The sequence below is a fragment of the Pteropus medius genome, unplaced genomic scaffold, assembly GCF_902729225.1.
Source record: "Pteropus medius unplaced genomic scaffold, Ma_sr-lr_union100, whole genome shotgun sequence".
In the NCBI taxonomy this organism is placed as follows: Eukaryota; Metazoa; Chordata; class Mammalia; order Chiroptera; family Pteropodidae; genus Pteropus; species Pteropus medius.
In genome coordinates, this window is record NW_024344370.1 from 14364366 (window position 1) to 14389150 (window position 24785).

Genomic DNA, 24785 nt, shown 5'->3' on the forward strand with positions numbered 1-24785 from the left:
CATTCTCTGAAAAACAGTTAAGTGAATGGAAAGACATGACTATGAGAAGAATTCTCAAAACTCAATAAGAAAACAAGCAACTTAATAATAATAATAATAATAATAATAATAATAATAATAATAATAATATACAAGCAAAAGATTTGAACAGATACTTCACCAAAGGAGAAAAATGGATGGCAGATAAGCACATGAAAAGATGCTCAATATCATTAGTTATTAGGCAAATACAAATTAAAACCACAATGAGATACCACTAAACCCTATAAATACTTAAATGTGTTGGAAAAATGTGGAGGAACTAGAAATACTGTCAGGATTATAAAATGGTATAACTACTTTGGAAAAACAGTTTTAAGCATATACCTACCCTATGCTCCAGGGTAGATAATTTACTCCCCCTCTGAATGAAAGCATATGTCCCTACAAAGGTGTTTGTAACATCATGGACTGCTATGACCTCCTAAGATAAGAGCCTCCAGGAGACCCATTCATCACACTGGAGGAATAAAAGAGTAGCCATCTAAGGTGTGAGATTACTCCAGGAAAGTTAGGTGGAATGTTAGAACCGGAGCTAGTACATACCTCTATTTGCCTCCCAGGATCAGGCTCCAGGACGAAATAACAAGACCAGTGGAGAGAGAAGTGTAAAGTCTGAAGGATCAGAGACTGAGGATTCTCATCCTAACTCTCATTACAAAGCTCCAGTGAGTCTTTGGCAAGGCGCAGACAATGCCCCTGACGATCTGCTAGAGCCATTAATAATAAGAAACTCTGCCCAGGCCTGTGGTAAGGATCAACAAATAAGAACTAAATGAAGTACTTGGCAATATTAAAGTATGGAAGTGTTTCTAAAAAACGTTCTATGAGTCATTTACCTTCCCTTGGGCTCATATTCTTTTCTTAATAATATTCAAACATAATAACACCTGGCAATATGCTAACAAAAATTTTTAATTCCCTTTTATTGCTGTAGTACACAAACAATCTCAATGTCCTCAAAGGAAAATTACTACTGTTTAAACTTGTGAACGTTGTTCCCTCTTAAAAAGCTCCCACCTCCCCCCTTTACACAGGTAGACATGGATTCTTATAACAGGTCTGGGGTAGCATGGTCACCTTCTAAGGAAGCATCAGAATATGTTTGCTTATTGAAAAATGAAGCTATTTTGGTCCTTCCTTTTCCTTTTTAGGCTGGCTGCCAACTGAGACCTGGAGACATGCGGGCTGCCATCTGCCTCACCCCAGCTGTTCCTGACCTATCATCCGTCTCCAACCAGGGACGCCTGGTATTTGCCAGGTCAGTTAAGCAACTGATGAAAGATGCTTGAGGCCAAGGTACAGTGTAGATGAATGTGTTGGCAGCACACAGCCAGCAATGCAACCTTAACTTCCTCTCATTAATGGGTGGCCTGCCACTCTCCATGACAACACAGAGCTGCATTCTGAGAAAAACAGATCTTCCCATGGAGCTTGGCAACAATCTTTTCTTAGTATATGACAAGTAATTCAGCATTCCTCACATTTTTGCTAAAACTAAAAGGCTACTTTAAAAAATGTTATATTCTTAAAATAGAGAGAATATGTTACATATGTTAGAAATTTCTATCACTTATCCTTCAGGAATGACCATTATGTTGCAGATTAAATTAACAGTTCTGATTACTGATGCTTTGATAGTAAAAGAAGCACATTTAATTTTATGCATCTCTAAACTGCCATGGTCTCAGAATGATTTGGAAATCTAAATAAACCTATAAAAATATAATTTGCAAACATCCTCAGTGAAGAGGATACTACAAGGAAAGAAGGAATTTTTATGGCTTGAGTTTGCATACTATTAACGCAATAATCAAATACTCATACAGGAATTGTTAAAGCTTGTTATAATCATAAAAATAATGGCTTTTACTGATGCCACAATTTTACTGTGAAATGCAATTTTATCTCCTGAAAAGGGAGACAGAGAGCTCACTTGTCTGCATATGGGCAGCACATATGGACTTGGGAGGGGCTGAGCTCAGAACTGACTAGGGGGCCCAGAAAAGTGTTGTTCTCCATAAAATGATAAAGGTAAACTCTTGGTAAGCTTGCTATAAAATAACATTGACCTCAAGCTGACAGGTTCCAAAGGGGATTTCTTGTAGAGAAAAGCTAAGATCATGGTTCTTAGAAAACAAACAACAGTCCATGGACCACAAGATATGGGATTTATTTCTTTATTTTAATTTTCCTCTACTCTACCATGTTCTATACTCTGGTTTCCATGAAACCCCTTTTGCCTCAGTTTCCTTACTGTTTTATTATTTAGCCTTCTGAGAGTATCTATGCAAATGCATACCATTGCCTATGTTCCCACGCTCCCAGCCATATCTATACATATTTTATGAAATTCCTGGATCAGGTTCTTCTTATTTTGTATTTATTTTATTTTTCTTTTTTATTCTTATTTTAATTGTTTTCTTTTTTTTATTATAGTCCAATAGTTCTTAGCATGACTTGTTTTCTTATTTCTTAGCTTTCATATTTTGTTTACTTCAATTTAGCATTTTTACTGTTTTAATCATTTTTACTCTTGGTTTATATTCCCTTTAGAGTGTGTAGAGTATTATCAGGGTTTGTTTGTGTTTGTCAACCTATATAGTTTCTGGCATTAACTGCCTTAATCATCTTTAGTTCACATTATTCTTTTGTTTAAAGTATCATTACCCTCTCCTTGGTGTTTTCCTGTTTTATTTATAAGCAGCAGGATAGAAGTTGATCATAGGGTTGAGGGCCCCCAGAGAACAGCCTATAGACCAAATAAGGGTGGTTAGATATTTGCTCTCCCTCATGCTGTCTAAATAACAGCCTTTCTAACTCTCCTTAAAAGATCCCTTGGACTCTTTAATGTTGAAGCTCCGAAACTTTTAAACCTGTGTACTTCAAGAGATTTAAAGGCTGAAATTCTCCCCTGGGATGACAGGATAATAACGAGCTGGCATGTGTTGGCAGCATCCTGAACTGCTGGAACTTGGCACTGCTTACTTGTGCACCTGATACAATGGCAGAGGCTCAATCAGCAATCCACAGATCCCTCAAGGTTTCCAAACTTCTTTGGCTCTAATGCTCTTTACATAGTCATTGGGGAGATTTGTTCACTAGAAGATGAGAAGATGTGGCCGCTACGCTATGCTTGCAAAGACTGGTCTCTACAGGCTGAGGCAGGGAAAGAGTTGAGCCAAAGACAAGGGTGGTAGCCAAAAGTCTTACTGTGGACCTTACCCTTAAGACATTACTGTCTGGGAAATAAGAAATCCTCAAGGCAGATCAGCAAGAAGCTGTTAGTTGTACGATTAAGAATTTGCTTCTGTATTCCCTCACCCTAGATCTGTGATTGTAAACTGACTCTGAGATGTCTAAAGTCATCCCATGTGGAGATGTTGGGCATTGCAACCATTGCATGCTGAAGACCTAACTGGTGGAAATACTACAGGCCCTTGGTGTCTTCGGGACTTACATTCTTGATTTCAATTAATGGAGATAAATTCCAAGAGTTCCTAACTGTAACTTTTAATGTTGCTGAGGCATTACTATGTTTTGTTTATTCTCTAAGGCTGGAAAGTAGGAGTGAGATACTTAGCTAATGAGTGAACACTAGCCAACCTCCATTATCTACACCTGGATGAAGTTTTATGGAGTTATATCGAGTCTTATACACATCTAACAGTCATCTCATAACATCATAAAATGTTTTTTCCTTAAAAAAGAAATATGTTGGGGAAAACTAATTTTCTTGGCAATGGAAGGGAGGACAAAGAATTGAAATAAAAAAGTGATAAGTCATAGTTAGAACATCAGTCTTGATTCAGCAAAGGATGGGATATCAAATTAAATAGTGGCTCGGATTTAAGATGGACAAGAGTTTGCTATATGATCTATATGGAAACAAGAAATTGAGATTTTATGAAAGTTTCAGTAAAACTCCAGGCCACACGACACTGGACATCATATGAAGACTTACTCATGGAAGATTTTGAAGGTAGGACTTAAATTTCTCAGCTAACCTTTAATGTATGAAGATAGGGACCATATCTAACTTATTTATCACTATATGCCCAGCACTTTGGACAGAGCTTGGGCACACAATAGGAGCTCAGTAAATATTGTTGAACGTTGAATCACTGAAATCAATTATATGTTATAGAGGTACTTTGGAACAGAAGTAAACTTGGGACATATTTATTCCAAGACTATGGCACTGTGTTCCACAGGATGGAATAGCTTCTATTTAGAAATTGGAATAATTTTCTGTGGTTTGCCACAAACAAAGATAAAGAATGAGAACTGGGCAGATGACAGTCCAAATACACCTTCCACCATAGGCAAAAATAATTATTACGGGTGTCCCAATGTGCCGAAGAACCACTAAAGGAAGATAGGGCATGCTCTCATCAAGGGATCTATTTAAGTTTATCTTAATTAAGAATAGGAAGGCATTTGCGATTATGATTTCATGACCTAGAATTTGAACTTAGGACACAGTTAAAGGCAATCCTAAATTTAAAATAAAGGTTTCTTACAGTATGGAATCTAATCTACTTGAGATTTATATTTAAACAGAAAACACCAACATTTTGACAGACATTTGAAAGGTGAAATATTAACTATAAGGATAAATCATAATTTATTTGACGACTTATTTAACAAGCTTTAGTTATAACTCCAGTCTTTTACTACTACAGACGGTGCTGTACTGAACATGCTTCTTTGTATACATGAGTGAGTGCATCTGCAATTCCCAGTGGAGGTGCTTACAGCTGGGAGAAAGAATGAAGTGTGATAATATAGAAAAAAAAAATTTTAATCTAATATTAATTGTGTACAATAAAAAAATATATATATACAGTATATAAAATATATTGATAATAATCAACATTACATCTTCTATTATATTAGAATGCTTTGATAATATTTCCTCATCTTTTGACTTCCAAACTAGTGAATAGTACGTGAGATTTTTAAAAATTTCACTTTTAACTATCACACAATTTGTTGTGTTCACTGGTCCACAGATTACCCTAGTCACTAAGAATTTTTTCCATGCTGACATCTAACACAAAATTAGAAAACAAACACAATCTTTTTTTCTTTTTCTTTTTTTTGGAGCATCAGATATTTATGTCAGTGGAGATGGTGTGGGAAACATTTTCAAGAGAGGTTGTCCACCAGGGAACAAGAATTTTCGGCCCAGAGTTTCTTAAAGTATAGTTCATGCACCAAAATGACTCAGATGCTACATTAAAAATGCAGTTTCTTTGACTCCAGCTCAGATTTACAAAATTAAAGTCCTGTATTTTTAATAAACATCTTGTTTTGCATACTCTGATCTAAAAATCACTGACACAAGGCATTGAATTCCTCATAAAAGCAATATGAAGGGCATTCTTTTTTATGGTGATACTCCCCAGATTTAAACTAATTTGTCAAAAGAAGCAAAAGACTCAGAGAAGATATAATGTTTTTTATTACTAAACCTGAACTTGCTCTAAAAATAGTCTATTAATTAAAAAAAATAAAATACATATACACAAAGAATTTTACATAAATGTGATCATTTGATAGATGTGTAAGTATATTTTATATAAATGTGATTATATTATGTATGCTATTTTTAGGACATTCTTTTTTTCTGTCTCTATTTGTCCCTCACATCCTTTTCCCCAATCCACTCTCATCAATGTCCCCTTTTCCCTAGCACATGTTAAAGAAAACAAACAAATAAATAAAATATAGTATTAATTAATAATAGGTGGCAAACAGTGCATCTGGAGTATATTTCTCTCTGAATAAAAAAAGGGAGTAGATATAAATAGATAATTTTTCACCTGTCATATTGACCAAAAAAAAAAATCCAAGTGTGAAAATACTCCTATTGGCCCAGCTATAAAAACAGGCCTCTCATACATTGCTGGTAGGGATGAAAACTGGTAAAACCTCAAAAGCAATATGGCAATGGCTTTTGAAATTATAGATACTTATGAGAATTATGTGCAAAATTACATATGTATAAGGTTATTATTACATTCTATATAATGCAAAAACAGAGAGAGAGAGAGAGAGAGAGAGAGAGCGCGCGCGTGTGCGTGTGCGTGTGCGTACAAGCGAGCTCAAAAGCAAACAACCTAAAGACCCTTCAGTAAGGAACTGCTTTTTGTGTGTGTGGGGGGAACTGCTTTAAATAATTTATTTGTAGTATGGAATATGATGCAGTTGAAAATAATGAGAAAGCTCTCTCTATACTGATATGAAAAGATCTCCAAAACAGAAAAGCAAGGGGCTAAACATTATATATAATATATACCACATTTTGTGTTAAAAAGTGGTGTGAAATTGGAGCGTACATAGCCAAATGAAATGGAAAACTTACTTGTAAAGGTAATACTCTGCATGGTCTATCTCTTCTCGAGATGAAATGTTGTCCACAAACTAAAAGACAACAAAGGAAACGTTTGGATGAATATAAATTGTGCCATATATTGGGCCTAATTCACACATTAACCAAGACAAAACACCTATTTCATTGGAACAATGTTCACATGGTATGACTTATTCCTTGAAACCTCTTTATGCTAATTTAAACAAAAAAATATACAATGGTTTCCCTTTTTCTTTGTATAGAACAACCTTGGTCAGGAAAACTATTTGAAAGCCAAACATAAACCTTGCTTAGAACAAGAGAGAGCTCCTCTTACTATACAATATTACACTGCACTATACTATACCATTTATAACTAGTCATTGGTATTTCCCTTTACCTTTAAACCCTGATATTTTCTCTATGTTCCAAACTCCAAATATATGGGATCTTGTAGCTGTAAGGTTGAAGACTCTAATAGCTTAAAAAATACGGCCCAAGAGATGAAAATCTAAATTTAGAGAACTCAATCTTGGAACCATTTTTCCTACTCTGATTTAAGTTCTGTTATGGACCAGTCAACCTGTGATTCTTCTACCGACGTGTCTCTCTTTGAACCATAAAATCTGTATGTTCTTTAATTTTAAACAAAATAAATAGAAAAGGTTATTACAAAGATGGATTCTACCCTAAAGTGGAGACTCAGAGGCAAATAAAGATGGAGTAGGAGATGAGATAATGCATGATGTGAATATAATTAAAACCTCATAAAGAGGAGAGTAAGAAGGGGAAGACTTTCTAAAAATGCCTTACTTAAGAATTTGATTTAGAAATCTCATTAAGGGGCAGATGAAATATGGTACAGACCTGAAGTTGAGAACCAGCTCTCTTTATTGCTTGCTGTGTGGCATAAGCAGGTGGCACAGCCCCTCTGGAACTTAGTTGCTCCATCTACATAAATAGAATAAAGGTGCCTGCCCTAAAGTCTGAGGCTCCAATGAGAAAATGTATGTGAAAACTCTTTAAACTCTGTAGTGCTGCCTAAACCAATATCAGGTATTTTAATAACAGAGATTTTATCCATCATGTAAAGAATGAACCAATGGTATTTCAGCTCCCCTCTAATCTGAACATTATGAGTCTATAAAACTTAAGTTATGATCTAGTTAAAGTCTTCTCCTACTTAAAGGAGACTATCAAGAGGCAGAAAGAAAAGACCCACAGTATAGTTTCTTTCTTTTTCCTCCTCTAGATTAACAATAACCTTGAATTTTATGGTGTCATTAATTTTCACAAAGAGCTCTCACAACTAAGACCTCATTTTAGCACCACATCAGCCCTGTGAGGCAGATACTATTGTTCCTATACTGGAAATGAGGAAATAGAGAGGGGGCCAGTTGCACAATGTCACAAAGTCAATCCATGATCAAGAGAAGATCAGATATTATTTGAGGGAAAAGAACTTTGACGTCACAGGGATCTGGATTTGAAGCCCAATTTTTCCACGTACGACCTGCGTGAACCTCAGAGAGTTATTGATCATTTGAGCCTTACATGTAAAATGGGCGTGATATTTCCTCTCTCCCATGGCTGCCATAAGAATTAACATATGAGAGAATGTATGTTGTGAAACTAGTACAATAGGTGGCATAGAAGGTGTTCGGGAATGGTTACTATTTCTGATTCCCAGCTTAACTGTTTTCTTCTCCATTGCTCTGCAACAGTTTAACACTAATATACATTCTTTTATAGACTTTCTCAGCTACCAAAAAATACTTCCAATATTAACAAGTAAAAAGTATGAACTTAAGAAGGGTATATCGACTTAAAAAAAAAACTCATGGTGTCATATAGCAGAATGTCATCTTCTGGAAAAATTAAAATAAATCAGATACACAACAGTGATCACTGACATCAGAGTCTAGTAAATTTGTTACCTTTTATTTTAGTCCAAGAAATTTTCTACTTCACCATAAAATATCTATTAGTAACTACGAACACATACCATAACCTAGAAAACTATTTCTTATGAAAGATATTCTTTCTTTAAGCAGCTTCATCTACATAAAGACCTTTTTTTACCTTCTTCCTCCTTCTTCTTTGAAAATACATATATTTAAGTTTTCTTACCCGTGATATTGTTAAAGAACTAACAGGCAACTTTCTCTCATAAGTTTTATCCATTAAAGACGCTAGATCGGCTGTGAAGACAAGAAAAAAGAACCTTGTTAAATACATATATTTCTTATGGAAAACTTAACAGATACAACTCCTGCCAGATGGCTGGCATCATTACGAAAGCAGTATTAAAACAGATACACTTTCTTGCTCTTTTTAGAAATTATTTTTGCATAAATTAGAGAGGATAAGGAATATTAGCAACACTTTAAAAATGATTTATTTAACTGCAGTAAGGATTATTTTTAAAATCCTAGCATATATTCAGTTTTAAGATATTGCATCAATAAAGTATCTCTGGAAGGAGACATAAGAAAGTGTTACTATTGACAGACTCTAAGGAAAGGAAGAAATCAGTATTAAGTAATAAGACAGGTAATCAGCTAACAAGTATCTCTCTTTTTTTTTTTCTTTTTTTAATGCCTACAGCACCTGGTATTCCTAGATGGCCTCCCATCCAAGTACTAACCAGGTCTGACCCTGCTTAGCTTCCGAGATCAGATGAGATCGAGCACGTTCAGGGTGGCATGGCTGTAGACTAACAAGTATCTCTTGAAGATCTAATGCAGTACATTTAACCATTTTTTCCTCATCTTCTTTCACTAGGGTGATGTTCTCAGTGATTCAGTAGCTACTGGAGGAAAGCAACTTTGCAAAACCCCTAAAACCTAATATGATATAAAAGTAATTAATTTTTCTTATGATTATCTTAAAGGGATTGATGCCAATTAAAGAATGGTAAAGACACCTCCTCCACACACACACACACACACACACACGCAAGTCCCTAAAACCTCTTTACACTAAGGCAAATTAATATTGTTAAGTCTACTTGCTCACAGAATATTAAACAGCACTCCCATAATACTAAATCTTTACAATCATTTCATAAGAGGCCCTTGTGTTGAAGTGATAGACAGTATAATTACCTTCCTTTACTCAAAATTTAAACTTTCACTTAAAAAAAAGGATCGGGATCTATTAGTCTAATTAAAATAGCCTCTATTTCTTTGTGGATTTCTCATAGTACATGATGTAGAACTAAATGTTGGTTTATCATTGGCTTTTGTAGTGTGGTAACTCATGATTCTATTTTAATCCTTCATACCAAGACATCTTCAATCAAGTGAAATCGGCTTGGGCCTCAAAAAAGACAACAGCTGCAGACCCAGCATCTGATGAATAACATTTGCATACTGCAAGTCAGAGAAAGGTTTGCGCTAAATATAATATGTGACCAATCACCTCAGATGATAATGTTGGGATGATGAATGAGGCAGAAAACTGCACAGAGCAGGGATGGCCAGGAAAGCTGGGGCAGCTGCGGCCTGCAGAGGGCCAGCACCACAGGCTTCTGGACTGTGGGCTTGAACAGTCAAAATCACATTTCACGTTTCATCGAGGGGCCAGCAGGTGCCCAGGTTTTGTTCAAAGGGATGTGCTAAAGAAGATGCTTTCCTGCCTGTCATTCTTCAGGAATATACATTGTAGTGGGTGGTTAAGTCAACAAAGACTATATGGGAAAATGGATCTGAAAATTTGAATTCATTTAACAAAACTTAAAGCTGTACAGATAACATGGACGTATACTCAGAAAATGACATATATACCAGTATAAAAATATACTTCTCGTTTGAAGAAAACAATACCATTGATGATCTGAGACATAAAAGATTTTATTGAGGACCCTACACTATGCCAAGTATAGGAGTGTAATGGTTCACAAACCTGGTTGAGGATACGAATCATCTGAGGGGCTTTAAAACTTCAGATTCCTAACCTCCCACCTAGAGGGCAATTCTAATTCTTTAAGTTTGAGGTGAGACCTGGGGAATCCAAAATTTTTAAACAAATCCCCAGGAGACTGTGATGTACCTTCTCGAGACTAGAAAGAGTTACATTTGAAAACTTACCAAATCAGTCTTGGATATTCCTCGTAAGCGTGAAGAAGATATGAAACTGAATTTTGTTTCTGGAATAACGTGGACTAAATATCCTTTAAAATATTCTTCCTACTATAAAAACACCTAAGTAAAATATTTCTAAAAGTTTTTTCAAATATGACTGTGCTTTGGAGAAGGTAGATATGACTGTGAGAGGCCAAAGGCAAGACAATACTTAAACCCTGAGTGTTTAAGGGAGTACTGACGGTAGCAGTCACCTGAGACTATCTGCAGGTGCCCAGTGACACAGAGCTTTGGTTTTAATGGTCCTTGGGGGACAGAAGATAAAATCAAGGCCTTTATAAGTCAAGAAACTGGTTCAGAGATCCTCAGGTAAAGTCAAGACCACTTAGGGTACAATTGTAGTGAAAAGGTGGATTAGAAAATAGTGTACCCTGAAAATCTAAACAGCAAGGATGCTGTTCCCTGAGGATTCTAAACTACGGAGTCAGCCATCACACCTCTGAGGCCCTAATTCATACTTCCTATGTCACACAAGATATACCAACTTGAGAATTTTGTTTAAGGTGGTTTAGAGAGTTGATTTTACTGCACGAAATTCTAGAAAATGCAAAGTAATCTATAGTGACAGAAAGCACATGAGTGGTTTCCTGGGAATTTGGGGGGCCCAGGCAAGAAGAAGAAGAAAGGATCTCAAAAGAGTAGGAGAAAACGTTGTGGGGGGAGGGCAGATGTGCTCATTATCATGATTGTGATGATTTCATGAATATATACACAAGTACATATGTCAAAATTGATCAAATTGTACACTTTAAATATATGCAATTTACTTTATATAAAAATAACTCAACAAAGTAAAAAGAAACAATAAATAAAAGACAAGGTTAGACACAGGTGAGGTGAGAATTAGTGAAGTGAAGGATCTAAAAGAAATTATGCAGAATGCAGCAAAGATAAAGATGAAACGTATGAAAAAGGACTAAAGAGATATAGAAAATAGAATAAGAAGGCCTAAACTACATTAACTGAACTTCTAAAAGAAGTTAATAAAAAGAATGGGAGAGGTGATAAATGATGAGATAATAGTTAAATATCTTTTTGAACTGATAAAAGATATGTTTTCAGATTCAGGAAACACATAAAATCTCAAATCAATTAAATAAAATTACATGCACACCATGATACATTAAAATGAAGAATATGAAGATTTTAAAAGTAGCCAGAAAGAAAAGACAAATTACTAACAAAGGAAAACAACTACACCAACAGGTGTTTTCTCATAGAAACATAGAAGGCAATAGAATAATATGTTGACAGTAAGTTCTACCAACATAGATTCACAAGTCTAGTAACCTTATGTTTTATGATTTGGAAAAAAATGAAGATATTTTAAAGAAACAAAAACAGAATTTATTAGCAATAAACACTTACTAAAGGAACTTTTTAGAAGTTATGTTTTTTAGAAGACGTGTTTTTTTTGGAAAAAGGACAATGATCCTTTAAAGAAGACTTGAGAGACTAGAAAGAATGGCAAGTAAATAAAATTGTTTAAACCTGAGGGAAAATTGGCTTTTTAAATAATAATATTTTAAGCATGTGTTTTAAATAATAAAACTTTAGTATTAGATAAACCATATAGTTGGGTGTGTGTGTGGACTAAAGGATAGTAGAGTATGATTAACATTAGACTTTAAGTTAAATATGTATGTTAGAAGTTATAGAGCAATCATCTAAAAGATGTAGATTTATAATGGTAGAATCTACCATTCTAAAAGAGTAAAAACTGAAGATATAATTTCTAGACCAGTGGGGGTGGGGTGGGAATGTAAAAACAAAAACATAGGTAACCAGTCCAAAAGGGAAAAAAAAAAGAAAGAAAGATGAGAGAAGTCAAAAATATGATAGAAATAAATCCAAATATATTAGTAATCACAAAATGACAATGTAAATAAATTACACTTTCTAGTTTAAAAGACAACTGTTAGATTGGTTAACAATACAAAATCTAGTTATATAAAGCACATGAACACAGAAGTCAAGCTTTGGATATATACTAAGAAAATGGGACTAAAGGAGGATGATGTACACAACTCAGGCCATCTCTAAAACTGCCAGCAGATGGTAAACATGAAACCTAGTAAATGAAAAATGTCACAGAGATACAAATATGGAACTGGCAAAAGTTAAGAAAGCAGGCTTTTCAGAAAATCTCTATCAGGCTCCAAGAGCAAGATTTGAAAAATTACTGCAACAAGCTAAAGGCTTTCACAGCTGAAAAGACAGCAAAACTAAACCTCAGCTAATGAGAGAAGTGTCTGCAAAAGATGACTGTAATGCTCAGTTTTGAAATGAATGCAAATTTGTCAATGGTAAAATTCTCTTTGGTTTCAGAAAGCAAGTTCTTTACAACAAAACAAAATAAGACAAGTCAAAATAAAACAAAACAAACAAAAAATAGTAACCAAAACCAAATGTGTCCTTCCTTTATGGTTACTTATAAACAGAAAAATCAAAAATAAAATATTTAATTGGGTAGACAGGGCTCAGGAATCCAACTCAGCTCATGTCACCTGGGCCCTTAGCCCTAGCAGAGTGACCCAAGCAAACTCTCTCTGGTAGAATCTAGGGAGCTTCTCCAAAAGGCCTGTTCTCTTATCCAAACCTTATACATTCCCTAAAATGATTTTTTCCTAAATCCTAGTCTGTAATTCAACAGCTGCTAACTGGCTAATGTTAGTAACTTTCACCCCCGTACCTCCCCAACAGATCTACACAGTCAGTGGAAGAATTTCAGAGGCAATGCTTTAATTCAGCATTTATTTTAATCAAAGGGAAGCCCAATGCCGAAACAGTCTAAAACTGAAATCTGACTTGAGCTGGAAAGCCCAAAAACTCCAAGGCTCTATAGACCCCAGTTGGAGAACTAAGGCCCTTTTGACAATAATACCAACTGCAATAGGTAAACATGTCTGGAATGCTTAATTCCATAACTTCATAATGATATTTAAAAAATACCTCATTGATCATCTTTGAAGGGTGGTAAGGGGTCAACTCATTATTGAAAACTTCTTCCACACAAACTTCATCTCAAGATAACTAAACTGTTGATTAAAGAAAATTCTTTTACAAAACTTTCTGGATAATAAATAAGAAAGAAACCATAGAATTAAAATAGCAACATTTTACAGCTTCTGATAAAATAATAGATCTAAGCAATGACCATGGCCTTTAACATCACAGAGGGAAAACAAATGCTGTGTGTCTCCTGACAAAAGAAAACAACTCTTCTTATGAAGTATTTATGCCAAAAGAAAAATATGAACAAGCTTCCTTCTGATCAAGCTTCCTTCTCTAACTGCCAGTGTTTTAGGACATATGGAAGCTAGAGGAACATGTTTAAACCACCATAAAAACAGCAAATCCAGAATCCACCATAAAAACAGCAAATCCAGAATCCACCATAAAAACAGCAAATTCCAGAAACTCTAGAAGACAAAAGGCCTGTTTTCTTCAATAAATAAATTAAAAGAAGAGAAAAATGTACAGATTTAAAAAATGATACTTAAGAGACCTCTCAACACATCACAATGTATGGACCTTATCTGGATCTCATTTCAACGAACTATAAACTAAAAAGAAATTTACAAGTCATTTGGGGGAAATGATGGAATATATGATGTTAAGGTATTACTAATTTTAGATATGAAAACTATAACTGTTGTAGTTACATTTTTTTAAAAAATCCTTATCTTTTAGAGGGACATATCAAAATACAAAATGATCTGATATCAGAAATTTGTCAAAAACTACTCTGGTGATGGAATAGAGGATTGATGAAACAAGACCAGCAGGGAATTGGTAACTGTTGAAGTTGGGTAACATTACATAGGGGTTCGTTACACTATTCTCTCTACTTTTGTACATTCCTATAAAAAAACATCTTGAAAGAGACAAGAGAAAGGGGGACGTAACCAATTGCACTATACAGACCTTATGTGCATCCTGATTCAACTAAACCATTAAAAAAGTTTATGAGCGTATCAGAGAAGTTTGAACATTGATTGGATACTTCATATTTAAACAATTATCTTAGGTATTAAACATATTCTTATCTTTTAGAGGTATACAGTGAAAAATTACAAATATTTCAGGTGAAATGATATATTGCCTGGTATTTGTCTCAAACTAATTCAAAAGATCAGGATGGGAGAATGAATAGAAGTAGAGATGAAGTAAAGACTGGCCATGGCTGATAACTGCTGAAGCCAGATTATGAGTAAATATGGGTAAATAAGGGGATTACTTATACCACTCTATTTGTGTATATGTTTCAGATGTGCCATGTAAAAAAAGTTTAAAAAAATTAACGTAGGTGTTAGAAGTTAGGATAATGGTTACCCTTGAAAACGGAAGCGGCAGTGAGGGCTTCTAGAGTGGTAGGAATGTTTTCTTACACAGGTTTGTTCACTTTGTGATAGCTCATCAATCTGTACATTATGATTTGTGCACGTCTCAGCATATGTTACACTGCAGTCAAAAAGCATTTTTTTTTTTTTTTTTAAGCAAGAAATTCACTGCCTCAATGCAAGGGAAGACACTATGATAGAATTGCAGGCATCACTGGAAAGCTATTTTTTGAGTGAAAAGGCAATAAATATTGTATGGCCATAAGCAAATGTCAAAACATGGCCTGTTTCTTCACCTCTGTGGGGGAATAACAGCAGCTGCCTTAGCCGGCTGTTTTGAACATTAAATGGGATGGTGCATGTCAAGTGCTTCGCACAGAACCCAGCACACAGCTAGCAGTGAAAAGAAGTTGTCTTCTGGTTTTTGTCTGAGGGCCTGCACTTCATGGCCTGCTTGTCCCCTAGACTGCAGGTACACTGTATTAAACAGAACTGGTATTAATCAAGACCACCATAGTTATAAACTACCCCCATGCTGGGAGCTAGACAGATCCCCGGCAGCCCTCCCCCTGGATCGAAAGAGAAAACCACTAATGAAGACTTTAGAAAGGAAGCAACATAGCTGCATGCGCAACCGATAGAACCCAGATCGTCTCCTCCACAGTATTCAGCGTGGAGACGAAGTCACTTAAGCAGATGGAAGACCAAGACCCTCACCTACACCCACACCTCTTCCCTCCACCCGAGCCCACGCACTCCAACGGAGATGAGAGGAGCGAAGACTTAACAGCGTCCCTCCTTCCTCCCCCAATCAGCGAGCCCGCTCCAGAGCACAGCGCCCAATCACAGAGCTCCACACGCTGAGGGCAGCCCTTCGCGCACGCGCGCACAAGGAGGCAGCTTGAAAGGCTGCCAGAAAGGTTCGAGCCCAAACCCAAATGCGGGGCTCCAATGGCTGCGCCCGGGTCTCAGATGAGGGCGCACTGCCACCTACTGCCCAACCGTATCCCGTGCGATGCCTGACCACGAGCTGGCCTCACTTCTCGCAATATCCCAACCCCAAAACTCAAGAGTTAGGGAAAACATGTAGTAATAGCACGTAGGAGCGAGTTTTTTTAAATCGCATTCTATTACACAATAAGAAAAAAAATATTGTCTCAAATAGCTTCTTTTCCTTCTAAGTTTGAGTTTCAAAACCTTATTCGCCTCCCACACATTATATAGAGGTAAAATCAAGGGGCCCAGGAATTTGCACATTCCATATATTTCTGGAGCACCTACTGTATGTCAGGGTATTAGCTGAGGTAGGCATTACCATCATCCCTAATTTACGGGAATTTAAGTGACATAGTTTGTGAAAGCTGTCAGAATTGGGGTTCACACCTAGATGTCTGGATCCCAAGTGCAGACTCTTCATCACATCACACTGCATACTGAAGGGACAAAGTGCCATAAGAATATAAGGCAAGGAAAAAATCTTTTCTAACTGGGTAGGGATTCAGGATGTGCAGAGAGTATTCTAGGCCAGGTATTATTCAGTAAACTGTAAGGTGGTACTGCTTTTCCAGGTATATGCATCTTAACAGAGGAGATAATTACTCTCACATATTTATTCATTGCAGATTATTATGCTCATTCATTGGCAAATAGCTTTGGGTTAAATGAAAATAAACTGGATTTTCCATAAATGCAACTACCATATAAGTTGAGGAAAGACAGTACTTTGATTCATTCAGAACTTTACTAAGAGTTGTTCACCATTTTGTGAATAAAACTGTGTCACTTACAATTAATGCCATAATAGCAAATGGTATTTTCCAGTACAACATATCTGTATCCATCTACATTTCTATCTGTTGTTCACAGTGATTCTACATTTCAGTACAAGCATGTAGTTACTTATCTTCAGATTCTCCACAACTCTGCTTTGGCTGGCCCCTGCCCGTACACCCAATTCCAGGTCTCGCAAACCAACTTTGCTCTTGCACTCATATTACCAAGGGAGAAAATTATGGGTTCTTTGAACATCCCACCCAACTCTACCCTCTGCCGCTCCCAAGGTAGCTCTTAATAGGTAGCTATAAAAGAACATTCCCCACCCCTGCCAAGTTATGGGAAGAATCCATAAACACAGGGGGACTTTATTCTTATCTAACATAAGCCAAAAAGGCAGAGAGAAAGAAATCTGATGGAAAACATCAGATCAGCTATGGAACTGATCCAAAAATTACATTAGTCTCATAAAACTATCACCAATCATCTGACTTTATTAATGTCCTAATGATGTTATATATAATACATATTATACGTAAAGTATTTATATTTTAAAAAAATGCTCATAAAGTCAGTGATTTCTTTTAGGCCTTGTTATTTTATAAAAGAAAGGCTGCTATCTGTGTAATATGACATAGGGAATAGGGAAAAGGGAGTACTGTACAATAAGGAGCCTACTGCCTGAGAAGATGTTAGCCAACTATTTTCCCTAAATGGCTTATATGACATTATAACACTGCTTTCGAATCTATCATGTGGTAATGAAATGGAGAAGAGTCAAAAAGTTTTCTAAAGACCACAAGTTAAGAAATGACAATAAAGATGAAAGTAGAAAATATATTTTTCTTTGCAGATAAAGTAAAACAGAGACAGGCTGCATGGCAACTAACTGATGAAAATGGACAAAAACAAGAAAAAGAATTGCTTACATAATTTAGGAAGACTAATTGTCAAGGCAAAAATGAAACAAATTTGCAGGATACCAAAAATAATTTTGCCACATGTGAAACAAGTCTTAATTCTTTTTAAGACCTAAAATGTGACTATCTGAATTAGATTATCATAAAAGCATCATTTCATATATACATCATATGAGTATATAATAAACATATGGAGTAACTGAAATGATATATAGATACCTACCAAGGTGACAATCTTCTTTTTCTCTTGCTTCCCATTTGTGGCTATCCACATATGCTGAAGAAAGCAGGCATCTTTTACCTGAGGACAAAGGTGATTATATCAACATATATGACTTCACAAAAGGTTCTATTTATATACCAGCTTTATTAAACATATCTTTGTCATATCTTCAATTTATTAGATTATTTAAAGATTCTAGAATGACACTGTAACCAACATTAAACAGTTAACAATTTAGTTCATGACAAAATGCATTCAACCTCAAATAAGTAGAAGATGCAGAAAAGTGAAAATTTTTGCAGTAATGTTATGGGTAAAACTGTGCTTCATACATTGCAGAAAATGTAAAATAGTGCAGCCACATTGGAAAAGTTTGGCAGTTCCTCAAAATATTAACATGGAGTTGCCATATAACCCAGCAATTCCACTCTGAGATATGCACCCAAGAGAAATAAATGATGTATCTACACAAAAATTTGTATACAAACTTTTATAGCAATATTATTCATCATAGCCAAAAAGTAGAAATAATGCAAATATTCATCAACTGCTGAAATAACAAGATGAGGTATATTCTTATAAAGAAATACACAGCAGTAAAAAGAAATGAAGTACGGATACATACTACGACATGGATGGATCTCTAAAACATTATGCTAAGGGAAAAAGAAGCCAGTCACAAAAGACCACACATATATAATTCTATTTATATCAAAAGTCTACAATAGGCAGATTTATAGAGACAGAAAACAGATTAGTGGTTGCCTAGACTTGGAGGGTAGGTGGGTCAGGAAAGCTTGGGGGAAATTGGGGAGTAATTGTTAATGGGTTTAGGTTTTGGGGTTTTTTTTTTTAAGGTGGTAAAAATGTTCTAAATTGATTGTGGTGATGGCTGGAAGAGGGAGTCAGATTTTTCGTGTGATGCCTGAAAGTCAGAGTGATGTAAAAACTTGACTTGCCATTGTTCACTTTGAAGATATTTGAGAAAGGGACCATCAACTAAGGGATGCAGGTGGTCTCTAAAAGATGGAAAAGACAAGGAAACAGATTTTCCTTAGAGATTCTCAAAGGGAACACATCTCTTTCAACCCCTTGACTTTAGCACAGTAAAACTGTGTCAGACTTTTGAACTACATAACTGTAAGATAATAAATCTGTGCTGTTTTAAGCCACCAAATTTATGGTAGTTTGGTAACCTGTTTTAAGCTACCAAATTTATGGTAATTTGGTAACCCTTCAGCCAGTTTTTGAGGCAACCACATTCTCTAATTTAACTATCCACCATAAAAAGAAATATTTTCTCCATTTAATTTTGAAAGGATACCTCCAAAGACCACAATTTCAAAGTTTAGTGAAAACGTTTTGGCCCTATTCTACACCTTATGAAAGACAGACATTCCATTTTCTGAGAGCCTTAAAAAAAGCAGGATGTTCATCTTTGATATACTTTTATAAGTGACACCATCTAAAATCTTTCTGTCTCTGTATAGTTAGAAGGTCTGCATATTAATACCGGAATCAAAGAATTTCTATAAAGTCGGACGGAACATTAAATTGGGTGAACAATGGCTAAGTGTAAAATCTAGGTCAGCTTCTCAAACTTTAATGTGCATATAAAGCTTGATAAAATGCAGATTCTGATTTAGTAGGCCTGGGGGGAAAAAGACATTCTGCATTTCTAACAAGTTCCCAGGTGATGATGATGATGTTGACTTTCAGATCACATAGAAGTAGCAGGAGATAGAATGGTATCAGCCTCACAAGTTTAGGTCTTTGAGCCTGTTTAATTGCACTCTGAGTATGTCACCCGAGAGTATATATAAACTCTTCTTGAACCTGCTTACCTCTCAGCTTTTGAGGCAACTATATTCTCAATTTACTATAAAAATAAATATTTTCTCCATTTAATTCTAAAAAGATACCTCCAAGGACCAGAATTTCAAAGTTTTGTGAAAAGTAATTGGCTCCATCCTTACCGATAATCATTTTATAGTTATTTTGGACTTTGGTCAACTGTCTCCAAGCATGTTTCCCATTCAAAGGGAAGCAGTATGATTGTAGACTCAGGCTTTAGAGTCACAAACTCTAAGTATGAATCCCTGTCTTGCTAGTAAATGCTATGAAAATGCGGGCAAGTTAGGTCTTGAGCTTCTTCATACGTAAAACGGGAAAATGCGGACCTTGTACCATAGTTTAAAATAGGGCATATATACAAAATTAAGTGCCTAGCCTAATGTCTCCTATGCAGTAGGTGCCCAGTTAAGTTTCCTTTCTCTAGCCTCTTCCTATGGTGAAGTCACTTTTTAGTTCATTTCAATAGTTTCCTTTCATCCTCCTGATCATTTTAGTTGCCCTTCTTCATTATGATGTAAAGAGAGTCAATGGGAGTAGTGAAGTGTTCCAAATATTAATTTGCTATAAGTTTGTACAAAGTACATTATTTTTCTTCTCTTATCCTGTAATGATTTCCAGATGTTCTGATTTAATGCTGAAAATCCTTATCAGCATTTTCAAATCCTGAGTGGTTGGTTCATAATGCACTATTCTACTTTTATTACTTGTCTTATAGCTTTTAGTTCCTGATGTCAAGACTCCTGTGGTTTAACCGGTGCTTGTTCAATATAACTTTCTGTAATGATGGAAATGTTCAATTCTGAGTTGTCCAATACAGTAGCCACAGCCACTGTATGGAGCACTTAAAATGTAGCTATTGCAACTAAAAAACTGAATTTTAAATTTTATTTAACTAATTTAAATGGCCATATGTAGCTAGTAGGTAACATGATGTAAAAGCTCTGGTGTAAAACCTACCACAAGTTCACCAGTTCAAACTAAGAACAAAATGCCAACTGGAAATTCTCTCAATTCACCCTTATCTAATCTCCATTCCCTTGTTAGAATGATTGCCCCCCAATATTCTAAGCAACCATGATACCCTCCCTGATAGACAATCTGTTTTGTTTAAATTGAAAAGTACTTACTAACAACCATAACTAAACATTCATAAACAGTTACAATAGCTAATTCTTACTGAGGCTCCAGGTACTGTGCATACCATTTTACCTAATGTGTGGCATTAAATATCTTTGCCAGATAGGTCAACCAGTTAGTTAATCCTCAGAAAAGTTCTGGTGGCCAAATTTGAAGTTTCACATTGATATTTAATGGCTGTTCCTAAAGAAGAGTGAGTAAGCGTGTATGTGTTGCTTTTTTATAGGGGCTAAAGGAAGTATATTGGAAAGAGAAGTTAACAGGCACTGGAAACACAGATTGTGATTATTCCATTTTAATCATATAATCATATACACTTGTCAGGATTTAGCTCCTGGAAATGTTAAAAAGTTTTTCCAATGTCTTTATCAGCAGATCCATTAACAGGTTTTGAGTAGGCTGCCATTCACTCAGATATCAAAGTACTTTAGAAGTAACTATTAGCATTTATTGTCTGTACGGGGAAAACTGTAGCAAAGAAAGGTCAATCAAAAGTTGTGCCCAAGGTCATCAGGTAAAGTGAGATTAGTATACTGAAAAATGATTCCATCAACTGAAGACCAGGGGTCTGGCCAAGCATAAGGTGGTGGGGAGAACGTTTAGCACGCCCCTCCAAGGAAAGCTCAGCAGGGAGAAAAAATCATGGCCTCAGGGTGGACACATTTGGGCTATTCACGGCCGGCAAAAAGACAACCACCCTAATACACAAACTCAACAAATAATACGCAAAGGTGTTCATGCCTTGACTTTTTCTGCTCTTTACATCTTTGGATGGGCAGGCACTATTATTTTATGGAAGGAGATGGGACAGAGATCCTACCTTCCCTTTCTGTGCTACCAAAAGCCCCATATAGTTTCTCTAGCAACTAGATCTCAGAAGCGTTTCTTCTCTTGAAAGCCCATTGCTCACTCTACTCAGGGAACATATTCTCAGGAATCTAATGAAGCAGCCCTACAAACAGCAGCCACGAACCTGCCAGGGAGAGATGAGACAGAGGCACTTTCCGCGCCAGGAGGATCCCGCGCCGCACCATGGGGGCCGCCATCTTGGAGCATACCAAAGAGAACGCCGGTCCGGGGGGTTACGAGCAGAGAAAGGGGTGGTTCCAGTCGGCCGACACTCCCGCCCCTCCCCCGGTTCCCGCAGTTGGTGCGGCCCGGAACAGCATGGCTGCCGCATTTCGCATCCCGAAGCAAGTCCTGCTGCAGGCACTGCGGTATTTCGTGTATTCAGGGGTGGGAGGCTCATGCTTCACCTGCTGCCGCAGCCCTCTCGGAGGTATCGTCGGCCTCCATCCGTGAAGGAGGGAGGGATGAGACACAAGGGACCTTTACCCCCCAGTGGGCATCACTTCGGGAAAATAACAGTGTTTCGGTTACTCACTGGCTTGGATCAGCCGAGCGTGCCCTCGCCCTCTGGCTGCGCGTGGGTGAAGTGGTGGCCCCTGGCTGTCATGGACGCCCGTGGGCCTGGGAACCCAGGGACAGCCGGGCTGGGGTCTTGACCTTGGGGCTGTAGTATTTCCTCAATGGGGGTACGTTACTCTCCGGAAACACTCCTCTCCCTTTTGGATACTGTACTGCAGAGATTGGGAGCGGAGGTGTTAGCTAGCAAAGACCTTGATTTGTAAAATTGTTTCGTAATATCTTTATGAAAATGATCACTTGAAAACGCTGGTGAGTGAAAATAAAATATTTATTACTTTGTATCAGGCATTATTCTAATGCATTTTACATATACTCATTCCTTTTCCCCTCACAACACCCTGTGAGAGAGGTATCATCCTTTTCTTCATTTATAGAGGAGTAAACAGCAAGTCTTAGCTAATTTGCTCAACGCTGAGGGTTAGAATTTCAACACAGGCAGCCCAACAGTGGAGTCCCGCTGTAACCACTTCTCTGGACTGCCTTTCCATAAATAAATAGCAATTTTTATTGTTACCTTGTTATTGCTGTACTCAGAGCTCTTAGTTGTTGATTCTTTGGCCATGCTCCACTCCATGCACGGCCAAGCATCCTAAATAAATGATGATATTTCTCGAACTCATCTCTTCTACTAAGTTGTGGTCAGTGATTTCTGATGTGGTCTTGAGGACACTTAGAGTCCAAGTCTGAGAGGACATAACTCCTCATTTCACAAATGAATTCCAATGGTCACACTATAACTTTTCCCGCTACACTATATGATTCTACATAGATAAACCAAAACTAGATATACCTGTTTTGCATTTAAACAATAGTCTTTAATTTGTGTTTGTTTTTAAATTTCCTTGTTATCCCTTAACCAGATGGTGAATGTCTGTTTGTCTTTCAGATCCCAGATTCCTGTTAACCCATCCCCATACACAGTTAATCACTAGCTCCTTCCACAAACACAAAACTTGTCATGCTGAGGATTTGCATTCTCTAGTAGTTTGGAGATGGTTTTTTCCCCACTGAGGCGACTGTTATATTTGTACCTATCTGGATGGACTATTTATATTAAGTGAAGATAAGATCAGTTAGTAGAGGTCGTTAAGCTCTACTCATGTTATGTACAAAATATAAAACACTCAAAATGATTTTACTTTTTCTTTCTCTAATTTTTAGCTAAAAGATATCTACTTACAGATAATATTATGAAATTAAAAGAATTTCAGCATAAGAAGGTGGCAATTGCATGTAATCTTCCTGGCAGCAAAGGTAATCAAATCGGTTTTGTTAATTCTTTTCAATTGATCTGTCATTGAGGTTTAATCTATGTTTATCCCTAATCAATCTCTCCTTCAATGACCTTAGGTCTCAAGAAGAATTGAGATGACTTATTCTTAGCTTCCTGGTCTTCCTTTTCATGAACTGTTCATCTCACTCTCCTACTACAGTCTACAGCTCTCTTTTTATCCCTTTACTTAGTATCCCGGAGAGATACTAAAACTAGTGCTACAACCAGCCCTCTCTAGATCTGTGCCTCTCAAAGTAAGGTTCAAGGATCAGCAGCAACTAGGAGGTTGATAGAAATGCCAAACCTCACACCCTAGACTATTTGTATACACAGTGAAGTCTGAGAAGACCTGCTTCTGATGACTGGCTTTTAAACTTTTTGATGCAAACCTCGTTAAAAAGTACATTTTATGTTGCATCTTTAATACACACATACATATCTATATAAAAATGAGATAAAATGAAATAAAACAGTGCTAGATGTAATGATGTGTTTTCACATTTTCAACCTTGGGCTGGAAAAATCAATAGGCTAAAACAAAAATTTATTTGAAAAAATTAAGAATATATTGACAATTGTTGAGGCTGGGTGATTGATGGGTTCATGGGTGGTCGTTATCCTGTTCTACTTTTGGGTATGTTTGAAAATTTTTTCATAAAAAGCTGAAAGCACACCACCACCTAAGTCCCTTTCAGCATCTAAGAAATCATGTCGCATTCATTCTTTCTTTCCTGCCCAGTAAGTACTTCAAATTCCTTTATAAACAAAGCAAGACTCTCCTCCCTTTTAATAACTCTTTAATGTCCCTCTTGACTTTTTCAGCTCTCCTTCCTCTCACTGTCAAATGTTTATGAGCACCTAATTAACATTTCTTGCTTCTCTTCACTCCCAGCCCTGCCCTCCAGAAATCAGTTTTCCCTCACTTCTCCATTAATCATACTGTTATATAATACCACCTACCATACAAGAAGATAAGCTTTGAGAGTGAGGGAGAATATGTTAATCTCCAGTTTAGTAGACTCAATCTAGATTTTTTTTCAGCCTTTTTTTTCCCCTACCCCAGACCTTTTGGAGCTATGTGAAATTTGCAAAATAAGGGCTTATGTCATTATCTGGTTGTTATTTCCAATGGTCATAGTCTTTCTAAAGCTGCAATAGTTGTGCATTTGTTTCGAAAAGCAATTCATTTAAGGAGTGCCAATCCACTCTATTGTCAGATTGATATTTATAAAATCCTGTCAACATTTCATCATTCTAAGAACCCCAGATGGTACTGTTATATATGACATCAT

At 36.5% G+C, this 24785-nt stretch overlaps 2 protein-coding genes and 1 pseudogene across 3 annotated transcripts in view; 1 reads left to right on the forward strand and 2 right to left on the reverse strand.

Annotated features, from left to right (window-relative positions):
- MRPS27 (mitochondrial ribosomal protein S27) overlaps nucleotides 1-21912 on the reverse strand; it is a 69540-nt gene extending 47628 nt beyond the window's left edge. Inside the window, exons 1-5 of one of the 2 annotated variants that reach the window (XM_039870173.1) lie at nucleotides 21766-21912; nucleotides 17802-17879; nucleotides 8528-8598; nucleotides 7265-7348; nucleotides 6410-6468 (exon numbers count right to left, since the gene is read on the reverse strand). In XM_039870173.1, the coding sequence (XP_039726107.1) occupies nucleotides 6410-6468; nucleotides 7265-7348; nucleotides 8528-8598; nucleotides 17802-17879; nucleotides 21766-21838 (365 nt within the window). In that variant the 5' untranslated portion in view covers nucleotides 21839-21912. The remainder of the gene's footprint in view (nucleotides 1-6409; nucleotides 6469-7264; nucleotides 7349-8527; nucleotides 8599-17801; nucleotides 17880-21765) is intronic. The other variant, XM_039870174.1, reaches the window with a different exon arrangement.
- LOC120608402 (uncharacterized) lies at nucleotides 8996-9114 on the reverse strand (annotated as a pseudogene).
- PTCD2 (pentatricopeptide repeat domain 2) overlaps nucleotides 21825-24785 on the forward strand; it is a 28712-nt gene continuing 25751 nt past the window's right edge. The window contains exons 1-2 of the mRNA XM_039870175.1: nucleotides 21825-22071; nucleotides 23382-23474. Coding sequence (XP_039726109.1) covers nucleotides 21825-22071; nucleotides 23382-23474 — 340 coding nt within the window. The remainder of the gene's footprint in view (nucleotides 22072-23381; nucleotides 23475-24785) is intronic.